The sequence below is a fragment of the Salmo salar genome, chromosome 05, assembly GCF_965601325.2.
Source record: "Salmo salar chromosome 05, fSalSal1, whole genome shotgun sequence".
Classification (NCBI taxonomy): Eukaryota; Metazoa; Chordata; class Actinopteri; order Salmoniformes; family Salmonidae; genus Salmo; species Salmo salar.
In genome coordinates, this window is record NC_138295.1 from 25,139,506 (window position 1) to 25,158,005 (window position 18,500).

Consider the following 18,500-nt stretch of genomic DNA (forward strand, 5'->3'; position numbering starts at 1 on the left):
TACTTCTTGTCCTGAATACAAAGCATTATGTTTGGGGCAAATCCAATACAACACATTCCTAAGTACCACTCTCCATATTTTCAAGCATAGTGGTGGCTACATTATGTTATGGGTATGCTTGTTATTGTGAAAGACTGGGGAGTTTTTCAAGATACAAAATACATGGAATGGAGCCAAGCACAAGCAAAATCCTAGAGGAAAACCTGGTTCAGTCTGCTTTCCACCAGATACTGGGAGATTAATTCACCTGACAGCAGGACAATAACCTAAAACACAAGGCCAAATGTACACTGGAGTTGTTTACCAAGAAGACAGTGTTCCCTGAGTGGCCGAGTTACAGTTTTGACTTAAATCTGCAAAAAAATCTACAGCATGACTTGAAAATGGTTGATTAACAAAGATCAACAACCAATTTGACATAGCTTGAAGAATTTAGAAAACAATAAAATGGGCAAATATTGTACTATTCAGGTGTCGAAAGCTCTTAAGAGACTTACCCAGAGACTCACAGCTGTAATCGCTGCCAAAGTTGCTTCTATAAAGTATTCACTCAGGGGTGTGAATACTTATGTATACAGAACAAAAACATAATTGCAACATGCAACAATTTCAAAGGTTTTACTGAGTTACAGTTCATATAAGGAAATCAGTCAATTGAAATAAATAAATTAGGTGCAGCCATGGGTGGGCCTAGTAGGGCATAGGCCCACCCACTTGGGAGCCAGGCCCAACCAATCAGAATTAGTTTTTCTCCACAAAAGGGCTTTATTACAGACAGAAATACTCAGTTTTATCAGCTGTCCGGTTGGCTGGTCTCAGACGATAGCGCAGGTGAAGAAGCTGGATGTGGAGGTCCAGGGCTGGCGTGGTTACACGTGGTCTGCGGTTTTGCATACTGCCAAATTCTCTCTGGTAGAGCAATGAACATTAAATTATCAGGCAATAGCTCTGATGGACATTCGTCCAGTCAGCATGCCAATTGCACGCTCCCTCAAAACTTGAGACATCTGTGGCATTGCGCTGTGTGACAAAACTGCACAAGTGGTCTTTTATTGTCCCCAGCACAAGGTGCACCTGTGTAATGATCCTGCTGTTTAATCGGCTTCTTGATATACCACACCTGTCAGGTGGATGTGTTATCTTGGCAAAGGAGAAACGCTCACTAACAGGGATGTAAACAAATGTGTACAACATTTGAGAGAAATAAGCTTTTTGCGCATATAGGAAAATTGCTGGGGTCTTTTTTTTCAGCTCATGGGACCAACACTTTACATGTTGCGTTTATATTTTTGTTCAGTATAAATTAGATATTTTATTTCAAATAAACTTGCAAAAATGTCTAAAAACATGCTTTCACTTTGTCCTTATGGGGTACTGTGTGTAGATGGGTGAGAATATATATTTTTTAATTCAGGCTGTAACACAAAACGTGGAACAAATCAAAGGGTATGAATACTTTCTGAAGGCACTAGGTAATAGGGTGCCATTTGGGATGTATCCTGGGCGACAGTCATGCCAATAGAGATTATACAGTCATGATCCTGATCAAAGTTTGATCTGTGGGCCTGGACATTTCAGAAGTGTGTAACATTGCCAGGGCTAGATTTACAACTGTATGCAACACCACACACACGCGTTATGTCCTTGTCATAACAAGCGCAGTAAAAGGAAAGGAAAACACCAGTGGTTAACGAAAGAAGAGGCAAAGTGCTACAAAACAGGAAAGCAACTATTTTAATTCCCCGCTCCAACTGAAGTTCAACAAGTTTACATCATCTCAACATTCTTCATCGGATTGAGACAGGCTTGGTTGAGGGGAATAGTAGTGCAACAAAAAGGCAAAATTAACCAGAGGTCTTATGTTTTGGTACGGAACAGAAAAATGAGCCTGATAATAGAAACATCATCCTTGGTCAAACACACTGCATTTCACTGGTTTATTAAAAACTCAGGCTGTTCATTTACCTGCTCTGAAATTCAGAGGTCTAGAAATAAGTTTCCTTTCTGTCCAAGCTTTGGTCTTAAAATCATTTGTGCTAGAATATGTAAATTATACTTTCTATTATGAGGCCTGGGCAGTGTCCAGAAGGACACACCGTAGCAACTGTTTGCAACGAAAAAAAGGTTATTCTTCAGGCAGTACCTCCCCGTTTCACTAAGTTTCAAAACGCCCTAGCTACTGAACATGATTCAGGTAGTAAATGCCTTTAGAGGAAAAGGCTATAGGGACACTCCTGATAGCAAACTGACGTCACATTTTGTTTAGTCTATTGCAGAGTCCCTATAGCCTCTGTCTTAACAGGGCCATTTGTGATACCAGACCCGAGACAATACCGCTGTCTTCCTTTCCCTGAGAGGGGACTTCTTAACATTGTATTTTCTCTAAACATCAAAATCACATGTTTATGCAACTGCTCCAAATGCTGGTTGGTACGTGTCTTTGTAAAGTTAGTCCTAGTACAATAAAAAGGGACACTAAGAGAAGATTAGTGCAGGGGGGCATAATAATATTTAAATGACAGGGAATTCACAAAAATAATAGCATATTTTCTAATTCCACAAATATTTAACAATGGATACTTATGAATAGCAATGCCTCAATTTCTATTAACTTTCAATAAATTCTTTGCACAATTTTAAGTCCCCATTTATGCAAAAGCAACAATTAATTCTATACAAGAGAGTAATTAATTAGAAACATAGAAATATAATGCAACACAAAACAGAACAGTGAGAAAAAACAGCCTCATTCGTATGAGCCTCCCTGGGAATAAAGAAACTGATGGCCTGTTATTAAGCGGACCCATGATACTTCACTCCATGCAATTTACATCCACACACACACACACACCTGGTGCAATACCACTGATTATGTTGACAGGTTTTGTTGGTAAATGATTTCAGTAATTGTTGGTGTCAAAAAAATAGCAACAGACGGTCAACTTTCAAATTTACTGTTGGGTGGGGTGATAATTAGGGTAGGAGTCTGAACAGGGAATTTGCTGGGGGTAACGTCAAGGAAAGATGCATTTTTTCCTTCCATTTCCAATCGGATGCCATAGAAGCTTTGGGGATGGGGAGCCAACGTTTTGTGGGGGGCTTGGGTGGGGGAGGATGGGAAGGAATGGGTAGAGGCAGAAGCAGCTGGGATTGGTTGGATTATACAGACTGGTAGCCGGTGCGACTCTTCCTCCGGCCAATCAAGTAAGAAATAAGCACAAGGACGATTAGGAAGCAGAGGGCCACGCCCACAGCGATGGGCACCAGAAAGCTCAAATCAGAGTCCATGAAGCACTCCACGGCTGCCACAGAGAAGAGACAGAAGAAGAGTTAGCGACATTAGCATTCTAGCAATTAGTCAGCAGAAAATACATTTTAGTCAAGAGAGAAGAAACAGGATTTGGTTAAGCTCTTCACAGACAACATAGATGACGAGGCTCGAAAAGCAGCAAGACCTCAGATCAGAACCCAGACATTCATCTACAACATGGGGGCGGTTCTGTCAGAGCATATTCGGTGATGGCAGATCTACAACAACACCGGGGATTCTGTCAGAACATGGGCAGTGACGGCAGTTAAGAAAATATTTGGCCATCATCTGCCATCTATAGTCAACCATGTTATAAGTGAGGAATAAGAGTCAGCCAATCAATTCTAAATATATCTACAAGAACTGTTACATGCCAAATGTTATCAACGGAGCCAAGCAATTTCTTTAACACAAACAGCTTCTCCAACTCATTGTTTCATGAGAAAGAGCTTTCCTTCAGGTGAATTTCACAGTAAGGTTAACTTTGCACAGCACATATCAATTTGTAGTTAAATTAAAATCAACATGTATCCTGATGAGGAAAGATACAACCTCTGCATAGCCAGTGGGGTCATTTAGAAGTGCTCATAGCTAGAGCCCTGGTTTCTTTTTCTCCCAATGAAATATGCGATCAATACAATGAGGACCAGCACAGCCAGAGCAACCCCGACGGCTGTAGGAACGATCCAGCTCCCTGTCGTATCGTCTCGGCAATCCTCCGCTGGGTGACAGTAAAGAAAGTGGGCATGAGGGACGTTGCAGGGTGGAAGAAAGGTAAAACATGAAAATGGTGAATGCATGGTCATACTAGGACGCTTCTCAGTCAAGAATAGTTGGAAAACAAAGAGCAATTTACTAAAATGACCAGGGACCAATAACACTTATTTTCATAATTGTAAAATAAATAAAAAAAATGTTCCACGCCATTGTTTTGGGGGACAATTTCCATTCCCGTTTATTGCAGCGAAAAGCCTATTGAAAAGGAATTCAAAAATGAACATTTGTTTGGAGTTACACAGAAGAAAATACAATGCATCTTACATTTGGAGGATGGGCCTGTCCTGTAATAGGGAATTCCCTTTTCTTAACATGATGCATTTTGAATTCATAAAATAGGAGACATTTAGACTAGCGGAGAATACATTAAATGTAAAGATATCAAACCTGAATGAATCTCAAATGGACAAGCTTCATTGAGTAAGGCACAAATGTCACAATCACAACATTCATTATCATGTCAAGTGAATGAAAAAAATTGGGAGTAGTAAATGTTAAGATTCCAAAGGGTATTTTAGAATTGATTTTATACAGGGTCTGAGAAGCCAATTTTAGAATCATAGTAACAAACAGGATTTGTAGAAAAGCAGTGAATTTTCCAAGACACATCACACCGGACTGTAAAGCAAGAATCAAATATATTTGATAAGGAATAAATGAATCATTCACATAATCTGAAGAAAAATTGGTTGAATCAACAGCAATTTAAGGCAGCAATCAAATGTATTCATGTCTCATGCTGACCACCGCACTACAACATAATACCCATTGTATCCCATTCTAACAGTATAAAAATATACACATCCTGTGGACAATGACCTTTACTACCACTCTCTGTCGACAGGTACAACTTACAAGGTGTTAACTGGGCAGGGTTGGAGTTAATTCCATTTAATTTCAGTCAATTCAGGAAGTAAACAAAAATTCACATTCAAATGTTCCTCACTGAAGAGCAGAGAGGACAATTGGAATTAGAAATCAATTTACTGAAATTGACTTGATTGTAAAATGCAATTGACCCCAGCTCTGTTTACAAGTTCCCTTTACTAACTGGCAGCTTTCCGGAGCAGCATGCATTTTGAACTTACGTCAAACTTACTAAACGATTTAATGCATTTATATGTACAAAATAATCACCATCTGCGAAGAATACATTTGAATGGCAGCAAATAAGTCAACTACAGCTATCCCTTTTTGAAACCTAATGCCAAGATGTCATGACGGGAGAGGGGGTTTGGTTTCATTTCTCTTTTCAGGTTCATCTTTTACATCCTCATGGACTTTTCAGAGTTAATTTAACACTTCAAGGTAGATTTCACACCTCACAAAATGAACCAGTCAGTCAAAGGGTTAACACATAATTCTGAGACAAACAGACATTAGTGGCAAACATGTCAACTAGTGCTGTGTGTGAACATATAGGGACAGATCCCTTGTTTGGTAACGTCAACTTGGAGAAAGCACTATATGCCAATAATACCACTGTTTTTTAATGTGGCCACACAGATTTCAGTCGTAAAGTCTTCCCTTTCCAGATTCAAACTATTGTGACTAGTGGATTATCAGTAAGGGGAGAGAGGAGAGCGAAGCAGCAGACCTTTATCCTGGTTAGTTAGTAAGGAGTTCCTGAGACAAAACAAAGCTACTCAATGTAGTCTCATTGAGCTGCGAGGCAAATTCTAAAATGTTCAAGTTGTCAAAATGTTGCGCTGCTACAATGAATTGCGAGGATGAATGAAACCACAAAAGAAAGGTTGAACTGAAATGTACACAGAAATTAAATAACAACATATGAAACAAAAAAAAAAAGTGAGGGAGAGGGAGCATGATTCACCGTGACAAGGGCACGGCACCCAATTGTCACAACTCCTCGTGAAAATGTGCAAACAGTAGCACAAGTACTCTGACTGGAGTTTCTATAAAATATGCTACTTGATCAAAAGAGAGCCTACACTGAACAAGAATCATTGGAAACAACCACTTTCAGTGATTCTGCAATAAATAAGGCCTTCTATACTGTACTGGTAAACACAGAGGCAGAGAATCCTGCACCGCTCCTTTCCAAAAAAAAAAAAGGGGAGAAGGGGGGAAAAAAAAATACAAAGCAAATCAAACAAAAAGGGAAATTACACAAAGAACATGGGTGGTCCAACCTGGTCCTGGAGAGCGTTTTGAGTATTCAGATTTACCTGAACAAAGCTACTCAAATCTAAACTTAAGCGAAGCTAGCCTAATCAAGTCTAAAAGCAGCTTTTAAGAGTGGCTGACTATTCCAGTTTTGTGAGTTAGTCATTAATGGAAAGATTACACAGCCAATCCAGGATCAGGCTTTGGGACCCCCCTGACACATAAGGATCAAACTGTGTTCTGGATTCATGATCACAGATTGCTTTTTAGAGGGTTTGATATCCCACATAGGTCTTCCTTCGACCAATCACGTAAGCAATCACTACAATGAGAATCAAGCAGGCCAGGGCTGCACCAACAATGACTGGGATTAAGATGCTGGTGTCATCCAGTGAACATTCATGGGCTGCAGATGAGAGAGAGAATCAATGAGCACGACTCGGAACATCTCATGCTCATTTGGTTGTTAATCAGTTTAAGCAGGGGCAGAAACATGGCATAGTATAAAATACATATGAACATTTTAGTCATTTAGCAGACGCTCTTATCCAGAGCAACTTAAAGGAGCAATTAGGGTTAAGTGTCTTACTCAAGGGCACAGATTTTGTTTACCTAGTTGGCTCGGGGATTCGAACCAGGAACCTTTCGGTTACTGGCACAAAGCTATTAACCACTAGGCTACCCGCTGCTCTAAATACTTAGCCGTTTCTCACTGAACTGGACAGTTGACCTATTCTACTGATACCAATAGTGGTTATTATTATTCAAGCATTTTTGCTGCATTTGGCTCTAGTAACCCTAGTAAGCTGTAGCATATGGCTAACACAACACAAAGGTATTGATAACAATTCACCATCTCAGAGTCACCTACCTGTAGCAAATTCCCCTTTTTCAACCCCAAAGGGCTGGACGCGAAGCTTGAACGTGTAGAGAGTGAGCGTTTCGGTGACAGTTAATGTCTGCTCCTTGTTGCACATGTAGGAGCTGCCTACCGCCGCAGCCCAAATGGACATGTTGGTATTGACTGCAACGACAGCCGCCCCTGGACGTAACACACAGAGTGAGCAAAGAGAGTAGAGGTTTTAATATGCATTGTATATACTGTGTATGTATGTAATGTATAGTGTTTATTCTTATAAAGTCGCACTGTGTCCAAGACAACTTTCCTCTGGGGGACAATAAAGTTGATCCTATACTAACGCCCAAATAGGGACTTGGTTTTCTACGCTAGTGCTTTCTGAAAGGGTTTGTAGTGCTAGGTTGCATACCAGTGGCTGGTTTCACTGTGACGTTCAGAGCGTGCAGGTGGAACTTCTTGCTGTCCTGTAACGAGCAAGGAAACACGTTGAACAGGAGACAGACCTTACGCTGCATCCTACCGCCTTAGTCCAGCTGTCTACAAGCTAAATGCAGACAACCAGGATAATAACGGCCATGGTTTCAGATATTTGGCCTCGTCGACTTACGTTGCTGAAAGTGAACATGATTTTGATTGTGTCCGATGTCAGTGTGAGGTTGCTGCTGTTGACCCCACAGGCCCCGCTCACATTAGTCGCACTGGGCACCAGGTTGATGGTCTCCACGTTCTAATAAAGGGGAAAGGGAGAGGGGGATACCTAGTCAGTTGTACAACAACACATTCGACTGAAAACACAGGTTGATAAACAACAAGAACATTGACATACTAGTAACAACAACCTATCTTCATAGACAAGTCAAGTTCTCTGTGACAAACATGTCTGAACCCTTTCCACTGAACAGGCAATTGCATGATAAAGTAAGAAAACATCAAAAGGGCCCATTTTAAAATGGCTATTCTATGTGTATACATACGTCTCCTTGCTTGAAGCCGATCCGCAGGCCGAAGGTGGCCATTAAGCAGGCTGTACTGTTGAAGTCGGGTGCAATGCTGTAATTTCCAGTGGTGGGTGTGGGCAGTGTAGGGGTAGAAGTGGGGGCAGCTGTGGTGGTAACGGTCGTGGTGGGCGCCACAGTGGTGGAGGTTAGGTCAGCAGCGCATACAGTGTCTGTGTAGGAAGAAGAGAGAAAGACTTTTCAGAGAACCAACAGGGTTGGGATCAATTCCATTTCAATTCAGTAAGTAAACTGAACTTCAGTTCACTTTTTGAATTGATTGTATTGAAATGGAATTGACTTCAACCCTGGAGAACAGACACAGTAATAGTGTTTGACATTATGCACAATAAATCAGATAATTTTGTCACAGTTGATCCTACAATGGCCTGATGCTTGCTCAACCTACCGGTGTCACTTTTGCTGCCGTTTGTCACAAACGCCTGTAAAGTAACATCATACAGTGTCTGAGTGACAGACTCTACTCTCTGGACATTTTCGCTCTTGCAGGAGTAGTAGGTATCCACACCCACGTTGGTGATCCTTGGCTTTGCTGTCACAGACTTGGTTTCTAAACCCAAGAGAGATTCAGTCAAATATCAGTAAACGTCATATCAACCAGTACCGAATGGGTATATCATGAATGAACAGTATCATGACAAGGCTGTGTAGTCACTAGTTACCGTTTGATGTAGAGTTGGTGAAGACGCTTGAGTCATTGAGGTTGTAGGTGAAGACAATGGAATCTACTTGGTACGTTTTGTTGTCCTTAGTGAATTCAACCGCCCAGCTGTGCCCGTCCCCAAAACCGAGTTTCAATGTTGATGTTGTGTTTTTGCAGGTGCTCCCTTCTGTTGTCACATTTTCAGGCAGTACAAAAAGAACCGTTTCGCTCTGAAATGGGACGAAAATATTGGACAGTCATTAAGAAAGTGACAAGAGGGGAATCCCATTCCTTCAAGTACTTTCTCAGAAACAGGGCTATTTCAGATGCTTAGGTCATGTGAAAATAGTACTGTTGACATAACAGTGTGTCCGTTCTTATGATGGATTAGGAGGGGGGAAAAAAAGAAACAAATATTTTATATCCTGGGAAATATTTAGGCCTATAAATCATCCGACTGAGATGGGAGTTAAAGAGAACCAAAAAAAAAAGAATGTTTTTTTTATATTTTTATATAAGGGCTATAACTTTGATGAACCCTGGTGAATAGACAAGCCATGACAACAGGATACAGTTAATCGCCCAAAATAATGGCACCCTAGCACTTTAAGTAACACAATTTTCCACCAAAATGTTGAAATTGACCAAACTATTTGGACTCCACAATTCTTTATTTCACTGTTATTACAGAACCTTTATTTTTTATTCAGAACTTAATATATCCATTTAAAATAAACAGAAATGGCATTGACATAATGATCCACACCCTAGACTTAATATTTGGTAGCACAGGATTGTCAAAATAACCGCAATCAAGCGCTTCCTATAGCCATCGATAAGCTTCCTGAACCTCTGTACTAGAAGTTTGGCCCAGTCCTCGTGTAAACGGTTCCAGTTCTCCCAGATTTGAAGGGTGCCTTCTACCAACTGCTGCTTTCAGATATCTCCACAAGTTTTCAATGGGATTTATCTGGACTCATTGCTGGCCACTTCAGAACAGTCCAGCATTTTGTCTTGAACCATTGCGCTCCAAAATGCCTTGGTATTGTCCTGATTTCATTATGCCATGCACACGTTCAAGACACCCAGTGCCAGAGGCAGCAAAGCAACCACAAAATATCACTGAACCTCCATGTTTGACTGTAGGGAAGGTGTTCTTTTCTTTGAAGGCTTAATTTTGTTTTCTGTGAACAGAGATGGTGTGTTTTACCAAAAAGCTCTAAGTTGGTCTCATCTCACTCTCCCAGATGGATTTTGGCATGTTCAGGTGTGTTTTGGCAAATTGCAGTCAGGCAGTAGCTTGCATAAGTATTCACCCCCCTTGGCATTTTTCCTATTTTGTTGCCTTACAACCTGGAATTAAAATAGATTTGAGGGTTGTATCATTGGATTTACACAACATGCCAACCACTTTGATGATGCTAATTATTTTTTGAGAAACAAACAAGAAACAGAATAGTTATGCACATTCAGTTCACCCCCCCGGTATTTCGGCCTATTCCTCCTGACAGAGCTGGTGTAACTGAGTCAGGTTTGTAGGCCTCCTTGCTCACACACGCTTTTTCAGTTCTGCCCACAAATTCTCTATAGAATTGTCAGGGCTTTGTGATGGTCACCCCAATACCTTGACTTTGTTGTAGCCTATCAGAAGCTTCTAGTGCCATGACATCATTTTCTGGAATTTTCCAAGCTGTTTAAAGGCACAGCCAACTTGGTGTATGTAAACTTCTGACCCACTGGAATTGTGATACAGTGAAATAATCTGTCTGTAAACAATTGTTGGAAAAATTACTTATGTCATGCACAAAGTAGATGTCCTAACCGACTTGCCAAAACTATAGTTTGTTAACAAGAAATTTGTGGAGTGGTTGAAAAACAAATTTTAATGACTCCAACCTAAGTGAATGTAAACTTCCGACTTCAACTGTGTGTGTGTGTGTGTGTGTGTATTATATATAAATAAATAAGAGAGATCATGTGACACTTAAATAAAGTCCACCTGTGTGCAATCTAACTAATTTTGTGACTTCTGATGGTAATTGGTTGCACCAGATCTTATTTTAGAGGCTTCATAGCAAAGGGGGTGAATACTTATGCAAGCAGCAGTTTTCCGTTTTTTATTTTATTTATAGAAACAAGTACATTTTTTCATTTCACCAATTGGGACTATTTTGTTTATGTCCATTACATGAAACCCAAATAAAAATCCATTTAAATGACAGGTTGTAATGCAACAAAATAGGAAAAATGCCAAGGGGATGAATACTTTATTTGGCACTGTATGTCTTTCTCTCAGCAGTGGAGTCCTCTTGGGTCTACTACCACCATATAACCCCCTTAGCGGCCAAATCCAGGGAGGTTGGCTGCAGTGGCATGGGCCTTAAACTTCTTGTTAAGATTACATACGGCGGAAACATGAACATCAAGGTCTCTGGAGATTGTAGCTAAGCATGTAGCCAAGCATGGACAATCTTGTATCTGACCTTAAACAGAAAATTCTCTCTTTTCTCCATGCTCATTGCGGTACACACAGTGACACGAAATAGGAGAATGAGTCCTTTTCTCTATTCAAACTGGTTGAATGAGTGATTTTTATATAGCAGACACCTGCAACTCACCACAGGCAAGTTCAATTCCAAAGTAAAAAGAATCAACACCTGCTTGAAATTAATTTGTAACTACTTCTAGAAGGTGCCAATAATATTGTCCGCGCCATTTTAGGATTTCTTTGTGGAATAAGATAACGTTTAGTAAATTATTCAGATTTTTTGATTTTGTTCAACTGCAAACCAAATACATGTATATGTGGATACTAAAATATTTATTAATTTCAAGACTTTTCTGGAAGAAACAGTTCATTATTTGAAAAAAGTGCAAGGGTGCCAATATTTTGGTCCATAACAATTTAGTCAACAGGGGAAAAAAACTAAACAGAAGACATTTCCCTGCAGTTGGGCTACTCCCTATACCCAGAGTCGATATTCATGTAGTCCGTTTATTTGTGTGGCTGTTCTTGGCTAGCTTAATGTTCTGTTCGGTAGCCAACTAGCACTCTCGTGGCTGCAAGTAATGCTTAAGTTGTTACAAGTGTATTGATATAAGTAGGACAAGTGATGACTGAGAAAAAAAAAACATATCGGAGTCGTCTTTCGATGGCTATGCATATTCCTGGCATGAGGCTAGTAACATAGCATCCCTCTCCATTGAATACAGGCAGTTGACGTCAACAACCCTCATCAAAATGTATATTCAATAAAATAAACCTCACTTAGCAAATAAGCCATAATTGTTTTGGGACCAAATTTGACACTTATTGACCTCCATAAAACGACGGGAAAAAATGGCACCTGCTGGAGGGAGACATTTTGAGTCAAGTACGCCCGCTCCTCCTCTCTGCTAATACCGAATGGGAGTATTGTCCTCTCCGTGACTGAATTAAAAACATTATTTCTCACAGTACGAAGCTTGACTCAACACTTTAATAAAGCAGTGCGATACCTGGAATGTTTTAAGAGTTCTCTAAAGGCTTAGATGTACTAGCCTGCAAATTAAAAACATTTCAATAGGAGTAAATATACAGATTACGCACCTTATTTACACCAACTTCATAGGTGACTGAGAAGTTGACCATCAAATTGGCGTAGAGGCATAATTTATTCTCTGTGTTGTTGACTGACACCTCAGTCGCATGTGACAGGTGGAGTTCTGCAATAGAAAAACAGTCTTGCATTTCATAATAACAAAAAAAACATGAAGACTTGTAAACAAACCCCTTTTCAATAAATTCAAGGTAAACACACATCTTACCAGCATAGGAAGGCTTATCTAACATGTGTCTTGGGTATTTTCTACTTCCCTTACATAAGTAGCCTAATGGCCTCAAATCACTGTAAAAGTCAGAGAGTGGGGAACACGTCATAGAATAACGATTTCCTAACAATCATTTTTAAACGGTTGATTAAACCGTTCATCAGCGGATTACTCTCACATGGGACTAACTGGTAGGTCACGGTTAGGCTTGACCTGGAGTGACAGGGACCACGTCACCCCGAGTGAGGCCCTAGCTTGCAACACAGGACTCTGGGGCCATTGCTCAGGCCAAATGAAAACATTCTACTGGAAATATACATTTTATGCATATGGGGGGGGGCGGGCGATCAGAGATTTACTACTGAAAACAAAACTAGAACTAGGATTCTGACTGTATTGAATATTAAAAGTGAATCCTGGCAAGATATCCATGGGCTCAATGTGCACATTCCGTCTATCAATCATAACAAGGGGATTGGTTTATAGACAGCAGCAATCACTTATCTAACTGGGAGGGTTTAAGACAGTTCCCAAACTGGTTTTATTTGCCCCTCCCAAGATTTGAGCAAAGAAATTGTATTTTTTTATTTTTTATTGTTGGACATGAGACTAAAAACACCAGAAAATCCACTCCAAGTGATTTTAATTTTGGAAATCTGTTCAAGTATAACAGAGTCATGATCATAATACAAATAATAATTAATTGGATTTATATAGCGCTTTTCCACCAACTAGGGTACTCAAAGAGCTTTACATAGGGGATAAGGTGAGTTTCCCCCCTATCAATGTGTAGCACAGCGACCATTTTTGTGCCAGAACGCTCACCACACATCAGCTATCAAATTGTATTTGTCACATGCGCCGAATACAACAGGTGCAGACCTTAAAGTGAAATGCTTACTTACAAGCCGTTAACCAACAATGTAGTTAAGAAAAATAACTGGAAAGTATTTACTAAAATAAAATGCAGATTAAAAAAATACATACAACATTTAAAAAAAATGTCAAATTAAAGAGCAACAATTAAGTAATGAGGCTATATACAGGGGGGGGGGTAACAGTACAGAGTCAATGTGCGGGGGCACAGGATAGTTGAGGTATTATGTACATGTAAGTAAAGTGACTATGCATAGATAATAAACAGATAGTAGCAGCAGCGTAAAAATGGGGGTGAGGGTCAATGCAAATAGTCAGAGTATCCATTTGAATTGCTGTTCAGGTGTTGTCTTGGGGGTAGAAGCTGTTAAGAAGCCTTTGGGACCTAGACATGGCGCTCCGGTACCGCTTGCCGCACGGTAGCAGAGAACAGTCTATGACTTGGGTGGTTGGAGTCTGACAATTTTTAGGGCCTTCCTCTGACACCGCCTGGTATAGAGGTCTTATAGAGGTCTTGGATGGCAGCTTGGCCACAGTAATGTACTGGGCCGTACGCAATATCCTCTGTAGTGCCTTGCGGTCGGAGGCTGAGCAGTTGCCATACCAGGCAGTGATGCAACCAGTCAGGATGCTCTCGATGGTGCAGCTGTGGAACTTTTTGAGGATGTGAGAACCCATGCCCAATATTTTCAGTCTCCTGAAGGGGAATAGGTGTTGACATGCCCTCTTCACAACAGTCTAGGTGTGTTTGGACCATGATCTTTAGTTGGTGGTGTGGACACCAATGAACATGAAGCTCTCAACATGTTCCAAAAACAACCCCTTCAATGAGAATGTGGGCATCCTGTAGTCCACGATCATCTCCCTTGTCTTGATCACATTGAGGGAGAGGTTGTTATCCTAGGCACCACACTGCCAGGTCTTTGACCTCCTCCCTATAGGCTGTGTCATCACTGTTAGTGATCAGGCCCACTACTGTTGTGTCATCAGCAAACTTAATGATGGTGTTGGAGTCGTGCCTGGCCATGCAGTCATGAGTGAACAGGGAGTACAGGAGTGGACTGAGCACGCACCCCTGAGGGGCCCCTGTGTTGAGAATCAGTGTGGCAGGTGTTACCTACCCTTACCACCTGGGGGCAGCCTGTCAGGAAATCCAGGATCCAGTTGCAGATGGAGGTGTTTAGTCCCAGGGTCCTTAGCTTAGTGATGTGCTTTGAGGGCACTATGGTGTTGAATGCTGAGATGTAGTCAATGAATAGAATTCTCACGTAGGTGTTCCTTTGGTTCAGGTGGGAAAGGGCAGTGTGGAGTGCAATAGAGATTGCGTCATCTGTGGATCTGTTGGGGCGGTATGCAAATTGGAGTGGGTCTAGGGTTTCTGGGATGATGGTGTTGATGTGAGCCATGACCAGCCTTTCAAAGCACTTCATGGCTGCAGACAAAGTCATTTAGGCAGGTTAACTTGGTGTTCTTGGGACACAGAGACTATGGTGGTCTGCAGAGGCGGACTGAAACAGTAATTCAGGCCAGGAATTTGACTCCATCCCAGGCCACCCTGTTCACGCAAACCACCAGGTGGCAAATTTTGTAGGCTAACCCTATTTGTTAATGTAACGGGTAGCCTATCGGAACACTGAGTTTAAGGTATGCTATGGTTATGGGTCCACCACCAAACTCACTAGGAATACACCAATCATAGCACATACAAATGTACAAGGCTAGACACACGAAACGATTAGCCTACACTCTGTATATCTCATTCTCTTTTTAAAGAGTTTGCTCAAATGATTATCTCTATATTCAAGCATATCAAAAAACTTCACACACATTCACTGAACATACTTACTTTGTAACTTAAGTATAATACAAGTAAAAAAAGCACTCTTAAAAAAAAAAAAAAAAGTAGATTACAATGTTCACTCACTGGTGTCCATAAAGCAAACAGCACAAAAATAAAACACATCTATACACTGAGTCAATTTTTACATGTGGAACAACTTCTGCTCACCAACTCCACACTTTCATCAGGATCCTCAAAGCCTTCCCATGATTCATCACTGGCAGCGGCAGCCCTGGTGTTGAACTTGTCCAATGCTGACTGTTTTAGTCTTTCCCACTGTTGTGCAAGGCTGATCAGTTCAGCCTGCAATGCCTCAACAGTGACATGTTCATCAAATTCCAGTAAGCATTTGCTGAGCTCCTTCATGGCTGTCTTTGGAAGGCCCTTTTCTCTGATCTCAGGAAAATGCTTCGGATTCATGCAGGAGACATCTGCACACAGCACTGCGTTTGCTGCATAACAGCGGTGAATACTTTCAACAAGTGTCCAGTACCACATTGTGGCTCTTGATTTTGTAATCCATGTTAGCATTAGCAATGGGCTCATCTTCTGCCAACTGACCTGGTTCTCTTCATTTTTTTTGTTCTCTTCTCTGGGAGAGCAGTCTGAGCTTCAGCATTACAGTCCTGCTGCTCTTCCAGAATGTCATTGGCCCACTCAAAGTTGTCTGCTGCCCTCTTCACACCCACAAAGTCTCGGGCACACTTTCTCAGGTTATCCCCCGTTCCCGTCACCAAGTGCTGTGACGATATCCATGCTACTTGTTTGCAAGTATTTAGAGAGATGGGACGTCTGCTCAAAAATCCTGAGAAAAACCTCAGCTGTAAGTATGGTTTCATACTTTAGGAGAGCATCCTCGTACCCTTGGGCCTTGGCAGGATTTATGGTCGCATCCTTTCCAATTCTTTCCATCGTGATGACCACATCAGTGTGAAGTGCATGGTCAGGCTTTCCTCAAGGACTCGACTTTGGCCCACAAGTGTGTTTCACCAATTACATCAAGCCGTCTGTGTCACCTGTCCTCACTGGTTTCCTCCCATAGCTTTATGCGCTTGTAGGAATCTTGAACGAACACTGCAATGTCATTCAGTAGTGAGAAAAGGGATTCACTTGCCACAACAACCCCAGTGGTGTCAGTCAGCACAAGGTTGAGGACACTATACGTGTACTTGGTTAGGAGACTCTCCTGTTAACAATGCAGAGAAGACCCTGTATTGTCCCTGCATATTAGCTGCTCCGTCTGTTGCATTACCAACACACTGCTTGATATCTTTGTCCATCTTCACAAGGGTCTTTTTCACAAGGTTCACAAAGTACAAAAAAAAAAAAAAAAACACAATAGCACAATTGGATAGGAACCCGTAAAACAGCAGCCCTCTACTCCGGCGCCAGGTGAGAACATGAGGAGTGATATGCCAATTAGGAATGAGGGGGATGATTAGGTGGCCATGATGGAATGTGGCCAGGTTGGGACTTTACCCATGAGGGGGTGAACACCCCTACTCTTACAATAAGTTTAATGGGATTTTGATTGACCACAGTCAGGACACCCTTTTTAACATCCCATCTGAAAGACAGCACCCTAAGCAGGGCAATGTCCCCAAATTTAATCAAGGTTTGAAATGATTATATTTTTGTCAAATATGATCTGTTTAGACTACAAGTTGACTGGAAGAAAGCTAAACGTATTTATTTTTACGGCTGGATTTATTTTTACGGCTGGATCTAGTTGATCCCTGGTTTAAGATTTCACAGCAGTCAGCCACCGTTTCACAACTAAACAACACTGTTGGCAAAGGGCAATCAAGAGATGCTTGGTCATGAGTTGCTACAGATTGTACGCGAGCTAATGTTAAAAACCAACGACTGTTGGTGTCCATTACTTGGCGTTACAGGAAAGCAGGTTAGTTTGTATGGGGCTCACTTGTAATGGACACCAATCGTTGGTATATCACTTCATCTGGGGTAAAATCTGTAGCGAGGTCATGAGACAACCTCCTGATCAACAAGCTTGCTAGGTAACGTTAGCTAGCTAAATAAGATACAACCTTTGAGGTGTGAAACCTTAATTTCCTTTAAACTAAGATTTTGGATTTACAACAGTAACTGGTTGCTGTGGATAGCTACGAAAATGTCATGCAACAAAGTGACTAACGACGTTAGCAGATTAGTAGCTAGGTAGGTGTTCTGAGCCAAGTCATCTTGTCACATGTTGTTCCAAATAAATTGGGTGAATGAAACTGGTGGATTGTTGACAGGTTGAGGTTTGATAGACACAAATGACAATATAAAGTCAAATACAATGTCTAAACATGACTTGGGGTTATAGCAATAGAGGGAAAACTCGTTTTTTTCCTCTGTCCATCCGGGAAGAAGTCCTATCTGCAACTGCTAAATAACACAGCAGGCGCGTTACCTAGCTAAATAAGCATGACATGTCAACAGTTCCATAAACTTCAAGAATGAGATTATGGATATCAATTTATTTTTGGAACCAACGTTAAACTAAGTTATAGTTAACGTTTGTTTGCTAGCTACTGGCGTAGAAAATAAATAGCTATCAAGCTAACAGTCTGGTAGAGGATAGGCCTGAAGTGACGGAGCACCGAAAGTTTCCTCTTTTGTGACCCACAATATTAGCCAACGGTGACACAAAGCAATATTACTTTAAATTGTCTAAACATACCATTTCCAAGAGCCAGGAACAAAACCACAAACGCGCACCAAAACATGATAACTTGGTAGCCAAAACACTTCACCCGGAAACAACAGCGTTCGACTTCGGCTACCTTCCAAATGTGCAGCTCGAGCTCATTTACCGTAAAAGCGCCAGGAAATTAAAGTCATATGACTTGCGGGCAGAGCTTCCTATAATAAGCACGTATCAGAACTCCACAATAAATGTGCTTTGAATAAACGTAGTTGCTACTTCTCCCCCTGAATAAGTGACAAAATATGGATTTTGTAGAATCATGTTCCTGTTTATTTTGTGACACACATCACCCAAACAACCAATCAAAAGATACTATTTCCTCCCTCTTTTTGAGGGAACTCATTTTACTATTTACATTGTATGACAATATGGACAAAGATGGTTTAGAAACTCTGATATGGATAACTTATTGTAATAAAAAGGTGCAGCTGATATGTTGGTAACCCAATATTATATACTACATGCCAATACTATCTTACTATTGGGGGGGGGGGGGGGGGGGGGGGGGGGTGAGATGTCTAAGAAAACG

At 41.1% G+C, this 18,500-nt stretch overlaps 1 protein-coding gene across 3 annotated transcripts; it reads right to left on the bottom strand.

Annotated features, from left to right (window-relative positions):
• Positions 1-1,718: 1,718 nt before the first annotated feature.
• Positions 1,719-18,236, bottom strand: LOC106604436 (lysosome-associated membrane glycoprotein 2). Of its 3 annotated transcripts, none has more exons than XM_014199045.3 (9): positions 17,945-18,236; positions 12,322-12,437; positions 8,752-8,962; positions 8,478-8,639; positions 8,048-8,241; positions 7,681-7,800; positions 7,483-7,537; positions 7,086-7,256; positions 1,719-3,302 (listed from the first exon to the last, which is right to left on the bottom strand). In XM_014199045.3, the coding sequence occupies exons 1-9, from the start codon at positions 17,988-17,990 to the stop codon at positions 3,160-3,162; spliced, it is 1,218 nt and encodes a 405-aa protein (XP_014054520.2). In that variant the 5' UTR covers positions 17,991-18,236; the 3' UTR covers positions 1,719-3,159. The 3 variants fall into 3 exon arrangements, with proteins under 3 accessions (XP_014054520.2, XP_045573959.2, XP_014054521.2); XM_045718003.2 differs by lacking the exon at positions 1,719-3,302 and adding an exon at positions 3,309-4,031; XM_014199046.3 differs by lacking the exon at positions 1,719-3,302 and adding an exon at positions 4,237-6,620 and having other exon boundaries at positions 17,945-18,234.
• Between the last annotated feature and the right edge of the window lie 264 nt (positions 18,237-18,500).

What these genes read in the sequence shown, in the direction of transcription:
- LOC106604436 (XM_045718003.2), bottom strand. Translation starts at nt 17,990, where the DNA reads ATGTTTTGGTGCGCGTTTGTGGTTTTGTTCCTGGCTCTTGGAAATG. An exon ending in CGGCAGCAAAAGTGACACCG is followed by an intron (nt 8,242 to 8,477) that starts GTAGGTTGAGCA and finishes CTTCCTACACAG; the next exon opens with ACACTGTATGCGCTGCTGAC. An exon ending in CACAGTGAAACCAGCCACTG is followed by an intron (nt 7,257 to 7,482) that starts GTATGCAACCTA and finishes TGTTACGTCCAG; the next exon opens with GGGCGGCTGTCGTTGCAGTC.